This window comes from Pan paniscus, chromosome 21, assembly GCF_029289425.2.
Source record: "Pan paniscus chromosome 21, NHGRI_mPanPan1-v2.0_pri, whole genome shotgun sequence".
NCBI lineage: Eukaryota > Metazoa > Chordata > Mammalia > Primates > Hominidae > Pan > Pan paniscus.
In genome coordinates, this window is record NC_073270.2 from 70,157,655 (window position 1) to 70,169,674 (window position 12,020).

At 59.9% G+C, this 12,020-nt stretch overlaps 1 protein-coding gene across 1 annotated transcript in view; it reads right to left on the reverse strand.

Annotated features, from left to right (window-relative positions):
* Positions 1-90: 90 nt before the first annotated feature.
* Positions 91-12,020, reverse strand: part of LOC117975282 (spectrin beta chain, non-erythrocytic 5-like) — a 29,304-nt gene continuing 17,374 nt past the window's right edge. The window contains 24 exon segments of the mRNA XM_063600913.1: positions 91-455; positions 1,698-1,788; positions 2,683-2,768; positions 2,890-2,981; positions 3,114-3,200; positions 3,609-3,680; positions 4,012-4,146; positions 4,464-4,565; positions 4,653-4,829; positions 5,095-5,284; positions 5,419-5,482; positions 5,485-5,623; positions 5,886-6,041; positions 6,618-6,812; positions 7,060-7,264; positions 7,385-7,581; positions 8,222-8,361; positions 8,364-8,406; positions 8,845-9,031; positions 9,230-9,260; positions 9,263-9,485; positions 9,564-9,701; positions 10,598-10,744; positions 10,886-10,976. Of these exon segments, the coding sequence (XP_063456983.1) occupies positions 443-455; positions 1,698-1,788; positions 2,683-2,768; positions 2,890-2,981; positions 3,114-3,200; positions 3,609-3,680; positions 4,012-4,146; positions 4,464-4,565; positions 4,653-4,829; positions 5,095-5,284; positions 5,419-5,482; positions 5,485-5,623; positions 5,886-6,041; positions 6,618-6,812; positions 7,060-7,264; positions 7,385-7,581; positions 8,222-8,361; positions 8,364-8,406; positions 8,845-9,031; positions 9,230-9,260; positions 9,263-9,485; positions 9,564-9,701; positions 10,598-10,744; positions 10,886-10,976 (3,001 nt within the window). The 3' untranslated portion in view covers positions 91-442.

Consider the following 12,020-nt stretch of genomic DNA (forward strand, 5'->3'; position numbering starts at 1 on the left):
AGAAGGGCCATGTCATTCTAGGCTCTGGGCTGTACATGGCAAGGGCTGGTACCGAGCTCGCTCATCAGTGTTCTTCCTCCGAAGAGCACATTCTCTGCACACATCTGCGTCTACCTGTGCTCAGAGTCACCCCTTCCAAGCAAGGAGGAGGCCACATGGGCCTGGGGTAGCCCTGGCCTTGCCCACCTGCTCTGCCGTAACACGTCTCCTCTTCACCCAGACAGGAATGCAGGGGGAGGCCAGGCAATGGCTGTTTCCTGCCACGTGGTAGGACCCATCTAACCAGAAGGAACTGTCTGTCTATTCCAGAAGCTGGGCCTGGGGAACTGGGTTGAAGCAGCCACGGGAAGGAGCCCTTTTGCCTGTAGCTGAGTCTCATTCTTGTCCCTTAGATGTGTCCTCGCTTGTGCCCCTGAAGTTTGGTGTTGCACTGGGGTTCACCTCAGGGATCAGACCTGTTGGGAAAACGGAATGAATTTAGTAGGGTATGGCCACCCCAGAATCTTCTCCAAACAAACACTGGTGCCCCTGCCCTCCCCTGGACCAGCCTGGACCAGCCAGCCTCCTAGAATAAGCGTGGGAGTGGATTCCAGAGCTGACAGGCGCTGCGGCAGCGACCACAGTGACGGGTGAGTGGGTGGGAATTGCCTCGACTTTCATAAGCCAACTCGACGTCTGTCAGCTGGCCTAGCGGCCCCAGCCCTGGGTTAGAGACAGCAGAAAAAATGGCTGTCCTGGTAGCCTCAGGAGCCCCTGTGTCCAGGACAAGGCCTGTCCCGTCAGCAGCACATCATCTAAATCATATATTGGGCTCTGCAGGACTGGGAGCAGATGGTTACACTGGAGACCACAGCCGTGGCTGCCACCCCTCACGGTATGAGCCCTCCAGGCACACGGCTGTATATGCGTGTGCACGTCTAGGCACATCCTGGCATGGGGCCCATGCACGGAGGATTTGCCTGTCTCCAGTCCCTCCTCCACTTTCACCTAACCTCAGGTGTCCCCTCCCCCTGGAGAGCCTGAAGCCCTCTGGTTTGGAAGGGAAGGAGATGTGGGTGAGGCTGGTTGAGCATCGAAATGATGCTGGGATCTACAAGGAGGGACTGAGGAGCCAGATAAGAGCCTCCTGCCCCCGCACATCCACCTTCGCATCTCCTCCCTGGCCTGCAGGCTGGGACGTGCTGGCCCTCTCCATTGCCATGGAGTGGGGATTGGGGAAAGCAGGGGAGGACCAGGTAGAGAACGGGTTGGAACAAGGGTGGGGCAGGGTCTGGCCGTCCTGCCAATGTGCTGTGCCTTGGAGAGGGGAGAGGAGGGAGGAAAGTGAGGAGTGCATGGGAAACAAACCCAGGCAGGCTCTCAGCACTGGGCAGAGGGAAACCTGGCTGCTCCTCCCACAAGCAGCCGAGCAGGAAGGGCACAGGGAGCCTGGGCAGCTTCGTCTACAGGGTCCCCACACCAGAGCATGGAGTGAGCCCTGGGAGGGGACCACTGTCGAGTCTGTGGAAATCTGGGCTTTGTGGCCTGGATTCCTCTCAGCTGAGAGTGGGCAGGGGCAGCTGAGGGTTCCAATAGCATTTCCCTACAGCCCAACAGAGTAAGTCTGAGGCCCAGAACCTCAGGCTTCAGAGGACAGCGCCTGCCAGCCACTGAAGCCCAGGGCTCCCCGCCCTGCTTCCCCCACCCAGGTGTCCCACCTGAGTAGACATCCAGGCCGGGCATCCTTGGTCGTGCACTCATTCAGAGAGCTGACAGGTTTGGCTTTGAGTTCCGGGCTCAGACTCTGGGCTGCAGAGCAAGGGAATAACCACTGTTAGCCCGGCCCAGACCATCTGCAGGCGCCAGGTCTGGCTGCTCCTTCCTCCAGCTTCTGGAGGCTCAGCACAGCCTTAGGCAGCCTGGCCATGCCAGGCCCTTCCCACGTGGGGGTGTGGGGCGGGCTGAGCACTTGTGGGCAGGTTTTTCCCCCATGCGTCCTGCCTCTTAGGAAACTCCTCACAGGTGAGTTAAGAAAGGCTGAGCCTTTCTTAGGAGGTGGGGGATTCTGGAATGTCAAACAACTCAAGATCCCTTTGGGCTTCTGGGAAGACAGACTCCTGGGAGGAGAGTCCAGGGGAACCAGCGACAGAGCTAGGATCCCAGACACATTCCCTGAACACACTGTCCACACGGAGCCTCAGCAGAGCACGCTGACCACGGAAGAAATTCCAAAGGGTTGTCTCTATATATTCCTCCAAGTAGAACCTGGCTTGCTTACTGTCTGCAAAACAACTCGAGGGTGGTGACATTCAAAGTTGTCTGAGGACTAGAAGGTTAGAGAAGCACCCAGATCAGACAGAACAGAGCCTGGAAAGCCCTTGGAGGAACACAGTCCATGAGGATTGTGGCAGGAAGGGCTTGGGGCAGTCTGAGTGGCAGACTCCAAAAGGGGCAGAACAGGACCAGGACACAGCTGGGGGTTCAAAACTGGCCCCATCTCTGCTAATTAGCTGTGTGATCTTGGGCAAGTTGCGTAACCTCTCCAGGACCTAAATTCTTTGAGAAAAAACAGTAAGTCCCACTTCTTGGAGGTTAGAGATGCTAACTGTGAAACCTCCCTAGGATGCATAAAACACTAGGGGCCCAGGAGCTTGGGGCCCAGGGAGTCGGCCGCCCTCCCCGCATCCTTCCCCTGAAGCCCACCTGCAGTGCTGCCCAGGGCTCGCCACCAGCTCTCAGCCTGCTCTTCGGACGGTGCTGCAGACAGGATCTCTGCCCCACTGGTCAGCCTGGCACCCACACAGTCACAGGTCAAACTCCACTGTCCCTTTGGGGACCCCCACGCCTCCAGCCCCTGCTGAGCCAGGTGGCTGCTGGGGGCGATGCCGGAGTCCATGTCTCTCCGCTCACCTTAAGGAGAATGTGTGTTTCCTGCCATGGCGGCCCCGCAGCCTCTCACACCGGGCTCCCGTGAGGTCAAGGAGGGCTATGGAAGCTACTTTCTGAGGAGAGATGAGAGGCAGGGGTCACTGCGGCCATCTCAGCTTTTCCCTGTGGGGTCCCTCTGTCCTGGGGCCCCTCTGCCTTGTTTCCCAGCACCCTGATGTCTGCATCTCCCCTACCCCGCCTGTTACCTCCGCTGCCATCCTCTCATCCAGGAACAGGCTTAGAGAGCTGCCCTGCAAGGTCCCGCGGCAGCTGTCCCAGGAGCTCGAGCTAGGCTGTGGAGAGGAGGCGGGAAGGTCGCATGAGCCACACGCAGGAAGCCAGAGCTAGGGCCTGTCCACACCTCACCGTGTGTGTGGAGCTTCCCAGGAAAAGCGGTGGATTGGACCAAAGTCCCAATGGGGAAAGGGAAGCCACAGAGGGGCTCTGACAGGAAACCAAGCAGAAGGGGAAGAGCAGGTGGGGAGGAGGAATCCCAGCACCTCCTGGGGGGATGGGTAGGTGGGGGCGGTGGCAGAAGCTGGGAAGGGTCCCAAGGAGCCAAACTGCCTGGACAGCATGGTGGGGGGTGGCATCTGCCTAAGTTCACAGTGCAAGGGTGCCAGGCCCAGATGGCTCTTCGAGCCACTCAAGTGCTGCTGCAAGTGGGGAGCTGCCTGGAGAAGGAATCTCCAGGCACTCACCTGCCTCCCGCCAGGCAGCAGGTGCTGCTTGAACTCCAAAGACCCCTCCATGGTGGGGGTACCCTTTGCATCCTGAAAATGCAAGATGGGGCCCAGAAATGTCAGGACCAGCACCCTCAGGAAGGTGGGCAAGGCACCCACTGCCCCCGGCTCTCTCTATTCCTCCCATCCAAGTACTAACCAGGCCTGACCCTGCTTAGCTTCTAAGATCAGATGAGATCGGGCATGTTCAGGGTGGTATGGCTGTAGACAGCCATCTTTATTCCTAATGACCTTCAGCTCCTGTGCCCGGGCTCCCAGCACTGGCTCCAGGGTGTGGGCCCTCACCCCCACAGCCCCAGCCCCACTGCATGCTCCAGGGAGACCACGGCGGGGGTGCCTGCAGCCCCATGGGGACACCTGCCTGGGGGTCCCTCGTCTCAGCCAGCTGTGCTCCTAGCCCCTGGTGTCCAGAGGGCCTCCACTGAACGGATGTCAGCGAGCTGCCAGCTCTCCCGGGCTTCAGCTCCTGTGGCTGCAGCAGGAGCTCCTGTTCCATCTTGGGGAGTGGGCAAGGTGGGCAAGGTGAGCCAGGTCAGGGAGACCAGCCACACCTCGGGTTCCCGTCTACCTCCCCTCCCCCAGCCCTCCCGGTCAGAGGGGGCCTGCCTCCCCATCACTAGCTCTTTCAGCTTTGGCTCTGGAGGCTCACACCCAGTCCACAATGGTGCCTCTCCCACCACCGCAGCTGGCCAGGGAAAGGAGCAGGTAAGGCCGGGCCGGGTGAGGGCTCAGTGCCCTGGGAGACACTGACTTGCAGGCTGAGAGGGACTGTTCCCCCACCAGCCCTCAGCCCCTAGCCGAGGCAGTCGTCACCTCTGTCTTCTGCATTTGGGCAAACTTCTCTTCCTGGGCTGCCAACAGCTTTTCTAAGTCCTGGTGTCTGTGCAGCAGCAACTCCACATCTGACACTGAGTGCTGGGGAGAAGCATGTTCAGGTGAGGCCCAGCTTGGGGGGGTGGCCCAGAGCCTGGTAGCCAGCTAAGGGGCAGGACCCCTACTCACCCCATAGTCGGGCTTCAGCAGGAGGCCCTCCCGGCAGGCCAGCCAGGCCTCAGCCTGCTCCAGCCTCTGCCGAAGCTTCCGCAGGCCCCAGCTCTCAGCACAGCGTTGCCAGTGCAGGGCCCAAGCCTCCTCCAGCTCCTGCAGCCGCCCTTCCAGCTCCTGCAGGCACTCTGTCACCTGGTGGGGAGGGGCTGCTATGGGTGACAGCTTGGGTAGGGCTCCCACCATGGGCAGGGCAGGGCTGGAAAGCCAAGTGTTAATGGAAGTGCAGAGGGAAGGCTGTGAGACCCGCACCTGCCCCTTCCCAGCCTCTCTCCTTGCCTGCGCCCAGCCTTCCTTTCCCGCTGGTTTCCATGCCTGTGAGGGGCCCTGAGGCCCTGAGGCCCTGGGCAATCAGGCTGTATCCCCAGCCCAACCCCAGGCCCACCCTCTGAGTTCACACCTCCGCAGACATGAAGTGGCTGTTGTCCACCAGCTGCTGTCCTTCCTGCCACAGGTCCTGGGCTTGAAGGCGGCACTCCCTGATTTCTTGCCCCAGCTCTTCATGCTGCCCAAGGAGCTGCTCAACCCCCGCCACGTCCTCAGCCAGCTCCTCGGAGGACGCCAGCTCCTGCCTCTCCTGTGCCCATGCTCTGTGGGGCAGGGAAGGGAGCTGTTGTCAGGGCTGGCTGGGGAGCAGGGGAGGGAGGGTCCAGCTCCCCCAAGAGCCAGGATACCCCCACCCCACAGGGTAGAGCTGAGCCGGCAGCTGAGGTAGGACACCTACAGCAGTTCCTGGCAGCGCCCGAGGAAGGCATGGCCCTGTGCAGCCTGCGCCAGCCACTGGCCTCCTCCTGGGCCTTCGCCTGCAGGGTGGCCCAGGCCTCCTGCACCTTGTCCAGGCCCCCCGGAGCTGCAGGATGTAGCTGGCCCAGTCGGCAGGCCTCCGTCTGTACCCGTGCCACCTCCTTCTCCATAGCTTCCAGCTCTCTCTGCAACCAGAGCATGAGATCAGGCCTCAGTCCCCCCACTGAGCCGATGCATGCTCTGCATTCAGGAGCACCAGGCCTCTCTGAGGAACCACCTCCACTCTGCTGCACAAGCTGGGCCAAGTCCTAGGGCCCCTCGGGGAAGGATCTGGGTTTCTGGAGAAGAGGCTGAAGCAGGCTGGGGTGGGAGGGCTGAGATAGTTCCCCTCAGCCACCGCCTTCGGGCAGGGGCTCAGACAGGCAGGCTGCAGGGCGTGGGCCTCACCTCCAGGTGCCTGTGCTGTTGCTGCAGGGTCCGCACAGATGACAGGCTGTGGCTTCCGTCCTCTCCCTTCATCAGGGCCGTCTTCTCCTGCATCCTTCCCTGGAGCTCAGCCGCTGCCTGCTGAAAGCTGTGGACCTCATGGGCTGCAGCCAAGTTCTGGGAGAGGAGAAAGGACCTGCTCAGGGCTGTTCTCTGCTCCCAGGATTCCTTTCTCCCTGGAGACATGGCCTTCTGGGCCACCTCCTTTTGAACAAGTAGGACCATGGGGCTTGATGTGTCCCCAGGTACAGAAACCATCCTCCATGCTGCAGCCCTCAGTGAACGTGATGATATGAGTCTGCGGCAGGCCAGGGGGTGGGGAGGGCGGGGAGAGGAGAGGGCCTTGTGCATCTCAGGGAAAGGCAGACGCGAGGTGTTGGGTCCACGTGAGGGAGCAGGCCGGTTCTCGGGGATCTGGCTGGCCCTGGCAGTACCACCTGCAGTGCCTCTCATGGGGCTGGGGGACCGGGTCAGCTCAGGAGGCAGCCCCAGCCCAGGACCTACAGAGATGGAATGTCCTGGGCTGCAGCCAATTCCTGGAAGAAAGCTGAGCAGGTGAGGGAGAAGGCGCATTCACTTGAGGCCAGCAGGGTGTGTGTCTTGTTGGAACCAAAGCCTGTGGTAAGGAGGGCTTAGAGGGATTTTTTGAAGACTCTGACACCCCTTAGCTTGGCCCGGCCTGTGATCACCTACCTCTGTGCGGGCTTTTATTGCTTGGTCCAACCTCTCCCAAGCGGCCTCAATGCGGCTCCTCTGGGCTTGGATGTGGGGATAGCGCCTGGGTGCACCCCGCTCCAGGGTGCCTGCCAACTTCCTCAGGGCATACACCTTGGCCTGGCCCAGGCTCTGCACTTCCTTTCTGAAAGCATCAAACTTCTCTTCCAGCACCTGCAAAGGTATGAGGCCCAGCAGGGTCACTCAAGATGGTATCATGAGCTCTCAAAGCTCATGAAGAGCTCAGCAGACTCTGATGGCTCTGAAATCCCTCAGCCCAGGTTCTGGAACCATCGGGATCCTCCCTAGGACACCCTCTCCAGGCTCCTTTCTGCTGACTCCCCAGCAACCCTTTCATCCCAAGGCAGGCCTTCCTCAGCCTCTGCCCACTCCCCGTGAGGTTTGCTCAGGAGTAACTCACCTTGACACCCTCCAGGTCCTGCCCGTAGTCCTGGGAGTCGGCGGTGGCCGCCTTGGTGGTCAGTCAGGCGTCGAGGAGCAGGGTCTCTCACTCCAGCTGGTGTAGCTGCAGCTGCTCCTGCAGGCCGTGCCCCCTGGCCTCCGCCCTCCGCAGCAGCTCTGCGTGGGCCTCCCGAACTGCCTGCAGCTGGGCTAGCACCTTGGGGCTGTGGGAAGACAGCAACAGTCTGGACTGCAGCCCTTCCTTTCCAGGCTGGAGCAGTCTCCTGCCATCTCTGTAGGGGGCTTCTCTCTGCTCCTTCCCGGATGGTGTGGCTTCCGCCCACCTTTCTGGGTTCTTCCTGCTCTCCAGGAGTGCTGCTGTCTGCTGCAGCCGCTCGATGCGTGGGCTGAACGCTTCCAGGTCTCTCTTGGTGGCCTCCAGCTGCCGCAGAAGGGCCTGTGTGGCTTCAGCACTGTGGCCCATGTCCTCGCTGTCCAGGGCATGGCCCCGCTCAGCCAGCCAGGATCCCGCCTCCAGGAGCTGGGGGTGACAGAGTGGAGATCCGTTTTCCCGGGGCACCCTCCAGGGCTCAGGATTTACAGCCACGATTCTCAGCCTGGCTGCACAGGGGAATCACCTGGGAGCTGTCATGCTCCCTCGGCCTGGCCCCACTCCTAAGCAGCCTCATCTGGTCCGGAACACAGCCAGAGCGGCAGTGTTTTGTAAAGGGTCCAGGTGATTGTTTTTTTCCATGCAAAATAGACATTTTATTCTTGGTTCATAGGCATAGATTTTGTCACTTAAAACCAAGTTTTAGCAAATATTCCTTGCAGTGTTTCTCCCTTTCATTTATTAGCCTATTTACTTCAGTTTTTCTTCCTTTACAATTGTATTCACCATCGTGAAGTAATTGAGGTATAATTGTCCGAGTGAAGGTTCCAGGTGATTCTCATGTAAAGCCCTGGTTGAGAACCACTGATCTAGAGGGAAAAAAGACAAAAGCCAACCCAGCCAGCAGCTGTGTTCTGGGAAACATGTGGAAGGAAGCCCTTGGGGGCAGGAGACCACTGAGTGGAGGAGACGAAAGGTGCCCAGGCCAGGAGCCCCGGAGTGACCTCCCGGCCACACTCGCCCTGTGTTCCAGGCCTGCCTGCTGTGCCCTGCCCATCACTCCCCTCACCTCAGTCAGAAACTGCTGGGCCTCCTGAGCCTGCTGCAGCAGAAGCCGCCTCCGCGCCGCCTCTGCCCGCAGGTGGGCCATGGCCTTCTCCAGCTGCTGCACCCGGGCGGCCACCTCGTGGGCGGCAAAGTGCCCAGCACCACCCGGGTCAGAGCCTCGTGGCTGCTCATCTCACTCTCCAGGTTCTGTGGGGGAGGAGGCAGGAGGATGCGGATGTTGCTGACCCTTGGGGGACTCCCACAGTTGTGCTTGAAGTTTCACGGGACCCCACTAACTTGTCCCCAAGGAGTTCCCTGTCCCCATGACTCCCAAAGAATCCAGGGCATCCCAAAAGCCCCCACAGGCAGAGAGTTCCTGGCTGGGCCACAGAGAGTGCCGTTTGCTTGGCTGAGAAGCCCTGCTTACGTGCGAGGCCGGCCCTCCCCGGGTGGGCCCACACCTGGTGCTGCTCCTGCAGGTGCCGCACCGCACTCAGGCTCTGGCCATAGTCCTGGGCAGCGGCCAGAGGCAGCTTCTCCTGCACCCAGGCACCTGGTGCTGCTCCTGCAGGTGCCGCACCGCACTCAGGCTCTGGCCATAGTCCTGGGCAGCGGCCAGAGGCAGCTTCTCCTGCACCCAGGCACCTGGTGCTGCTCCTGCAGGTGCCGCACCGCACTCAGGCTCTGGCCATAGTCCTGGGCAGCGGCCAGAGGCAGCTTCTCCTGCACCCAGGCCATTTCCTCGTCGGCGTCCCTGAAGAACTTCAAGAGGAGGCTCCGGGCCTCCAGGGCCGTCCTGCGCTCCTGCAGGGGCTCCCTCAGGCTCTTGAACCTGCAGCGGTGGAGGGTGGGACCAAGGGAGGCAGGGACCAGGGTGTCAGTATTAGGGATACCTGGTGACACAGATGACCCAGCTGTGGCCCTCACCATGGGCAAGGGGAGAAAGTGAGAAGACATCAGTTAAGAGGGCAGGGGTGGGGGTCCCTCCAGGAAGGCAGGGAAGAGAAGCTGAGGGCACGGGTGGATCTACCTCTGAAGCAGCCGCTGGGCCTGTTCTTCACATCTTGGGCAAGGCAGTGGCCTTCCCTCACAAAGGCCTGGGCCTGGCCCAGCAGTGCCTCAGCCTGCCTGGCCTTCTTGTCCACTGCTGCCTCCAGCTCCCTCTGTGTGCCCAGGAGCTCGCCCACCCCAGGCAGGGCCTGGCCCACAGTGGGGGCTCTCAGCTCAACCTCGATGGGCTCCAGCCAGTTCTCCAGTTCCTCCATGCTCCGCCGCAGACGCAGGGCCTAGGGTAGGAAGTGAGGTAGGCAGGAGGGGAGTGGCCTGGAGCCCGGCCAGCCACCCCTCGGCCTGCACAACCTCACCTCACAGGCCTTCTGGAGCTTGGCCACCTTCTTCTGGGAGTTGTCTTGCAGCTCACCCCAGAGTGCTCCCAGCTCCTCCAGTCGCTCCTGGATGGCCTCCGAGGCTGGGTGGCCCCCCTGCAGCAGCCTCTGTCCCTCCTGCAGCCACAACATGAAACACACCTTGTGGACTCAGGACTGCCGGTACCAGGGCACTTGTGTTGACTCTGACCACCGCACTAGAGCTGCAGAGTCCCTGTGGTCCAGCTGCATGATCTTGAGCAACTTTCTTTACCTAAGCCTCATTTTCCTCATCTGTATCATAGAGAAAATAATGGTTATTTTGTTTAAATGAGATAAGTCATATAAAATACTTAGCAGGGTGATTTATATCAGAGGGAGCCAGCCTGGGGTCAGGACCTGCCTTTGCAGGTGGAAAAGAGAATGTTTTAAAAAGTGCTATGCTGGGCACAGTGGCTCATTCCTGTAATCCCAGTACTATGGGAGGCTGAGGCAGGTGGATCGCCTGAGCTCAGGAGTTTGACACCAGCCTGGACAACATGGCAAAACCCCATCTCTACCAAAAATACAAAAAAGTAGCTGGATGTAGTGGTGTGGGCCTGTGATCCCAGCTACTTGGGAGGCTGAGCTGGGAAGATCACTTGAGCCTGGGAGGCGGAGGTTGCAGTGAGCTGAGATCTTGCCACTGCACTCCAGCCTGGGTGACAGAGCAAGACCCTGTCTCAAAGTGGCTATGTTTTGACTCCTTCGCTCACAGGACTGGTGGCTATGTCCTGTTCACATCAAAATGTTATCTTTAAAATTACTGAAAAGGTGCCATTTTTGGAGAGGGTGCCCGCCCCCCACCGCCCCGCCGGGAAGCAACTTCTTCTCACTACACTTCTGCCTAAACAACCGCTTAGCCAGGTGCTTGCACACAGAAAGTACTGGATAATGCTGGCCACCGTTACTGTGGTTCAGCACCAGCTCTGGGGCACTGTCCTGTGTTCTGCCTGGAGAGCTGTCCCACCACCCTCCTGCCTGCAGGGCCTCACCCGCTGCAGCTCCTGCTGTTGGTGCATGCTCACGTCCAGCTCTGCCTGGAAATTCTGCTGCTTCTGTAACTGTGCTGGCAGCATGGCTGTGTCCAGCCAACCCTCCTCCAAGGCCACCAGGTTCTTCTCCCTCAGCCACGCAGCCACCTGGGCATGTGGGGAGGACAGGCCTGCTGTCCAGGGCTTTCCCCTTCCCCTGACCTCTGGGATACCCCAGAGGAAGGGTGGCCTTTCCCTGGGTCGACTCCTTCCCCACCATGACCGCCTCCCTCTCCAAGCGAGGCGAACCTCCTGGGAGTCCTGCAGGAAGGCCTGCAGCTGCCGGAGCTCCTCTAGGCGATGGCGGCGGGTCCCGGCTTGCCTGAAGAGCGCCTCCTTCCTGCCAGGAGGAGAGGCTCATGGGCCTGGAGCCACCCCCGGGGCCAGGTGGGGTGCCCGTCCAGCCTAGGCTTTCTCGGGTATGAATATACTCCGAGTCTGGAGTTTCCTTTGGAATAAAGGTACGTTGCACTCCCCCTCTGTATTTGTGTCTGTTATGCGCTGGATTTTGTACCCCCAAGTTTGTTTTTGTTTTTGAGACAGAGTCTCACTCTGTCACCCAGGCTGGAGTGCAGTGGCACAATCTCGGCTCACTGCAACCTCCACCTCCCGGGTTCAAGCAATTCTTCTGCCTCAGCCTCCCGAGTAGCTAGGACTATAGGCTCACACCTCCAGGCCCAGCTAAATTTTGTATTTTTAGTAGAGGCAGGGTTTCCCCATGTTGGCCAGGCTGGTCTTGAACTCCTGACCTCAAATGATCCACCTACCTCGGCCTCCCAAAGTGCTGGGTTTACAGGCGTGAACTACTGCACCCAGCCTGTACCCCTGAGTTCTTATGTTGAAGGCCTAACTCCAGAAGTGTTTTTGGAGACAGCGTCTTTAAAAGAGGTAATTAAGTGAAAATGAGGTCATATGGGTGGGTCCTAATCCAGTGTGACCTTGTGAGAGGAGGCAACTGGGGCAGACACAAGCACAGGGGGACGATCTGCCTCCTGCAGGAGGGCAGAAGCCAGGGGCTAGAAGTCAGGGTGGCACTGTGCTGGGGGAAGCTGAGCCTGCCAGGAACCACCTAAGGTGACTGGGGGAGGGGGTGGTGACAGAGACCAGCAAAGCAAAGTTTGCATTCTGTTAATTCAAAGACCTCCGCAGGTACCCAGGTGTGGTCCACCTGCAAGAATGGAGAGGGGGTGGCCCCGACCACTGCCAGGACACCAGCACAAGGAGCCATGGCATTTGTGGGTGCTGGTTGGCTCTCTGATCGGCTCTCTGAGAAGGACAAAAGCCCCCACCAGTCTGGGATCTGGCTTTTGACCGTACCTGCCTTGATCTAAAAGTCTGAGGAGCTGCATGAAGCAGCCAAACCTGATGAGCTTTTACAGGGAAA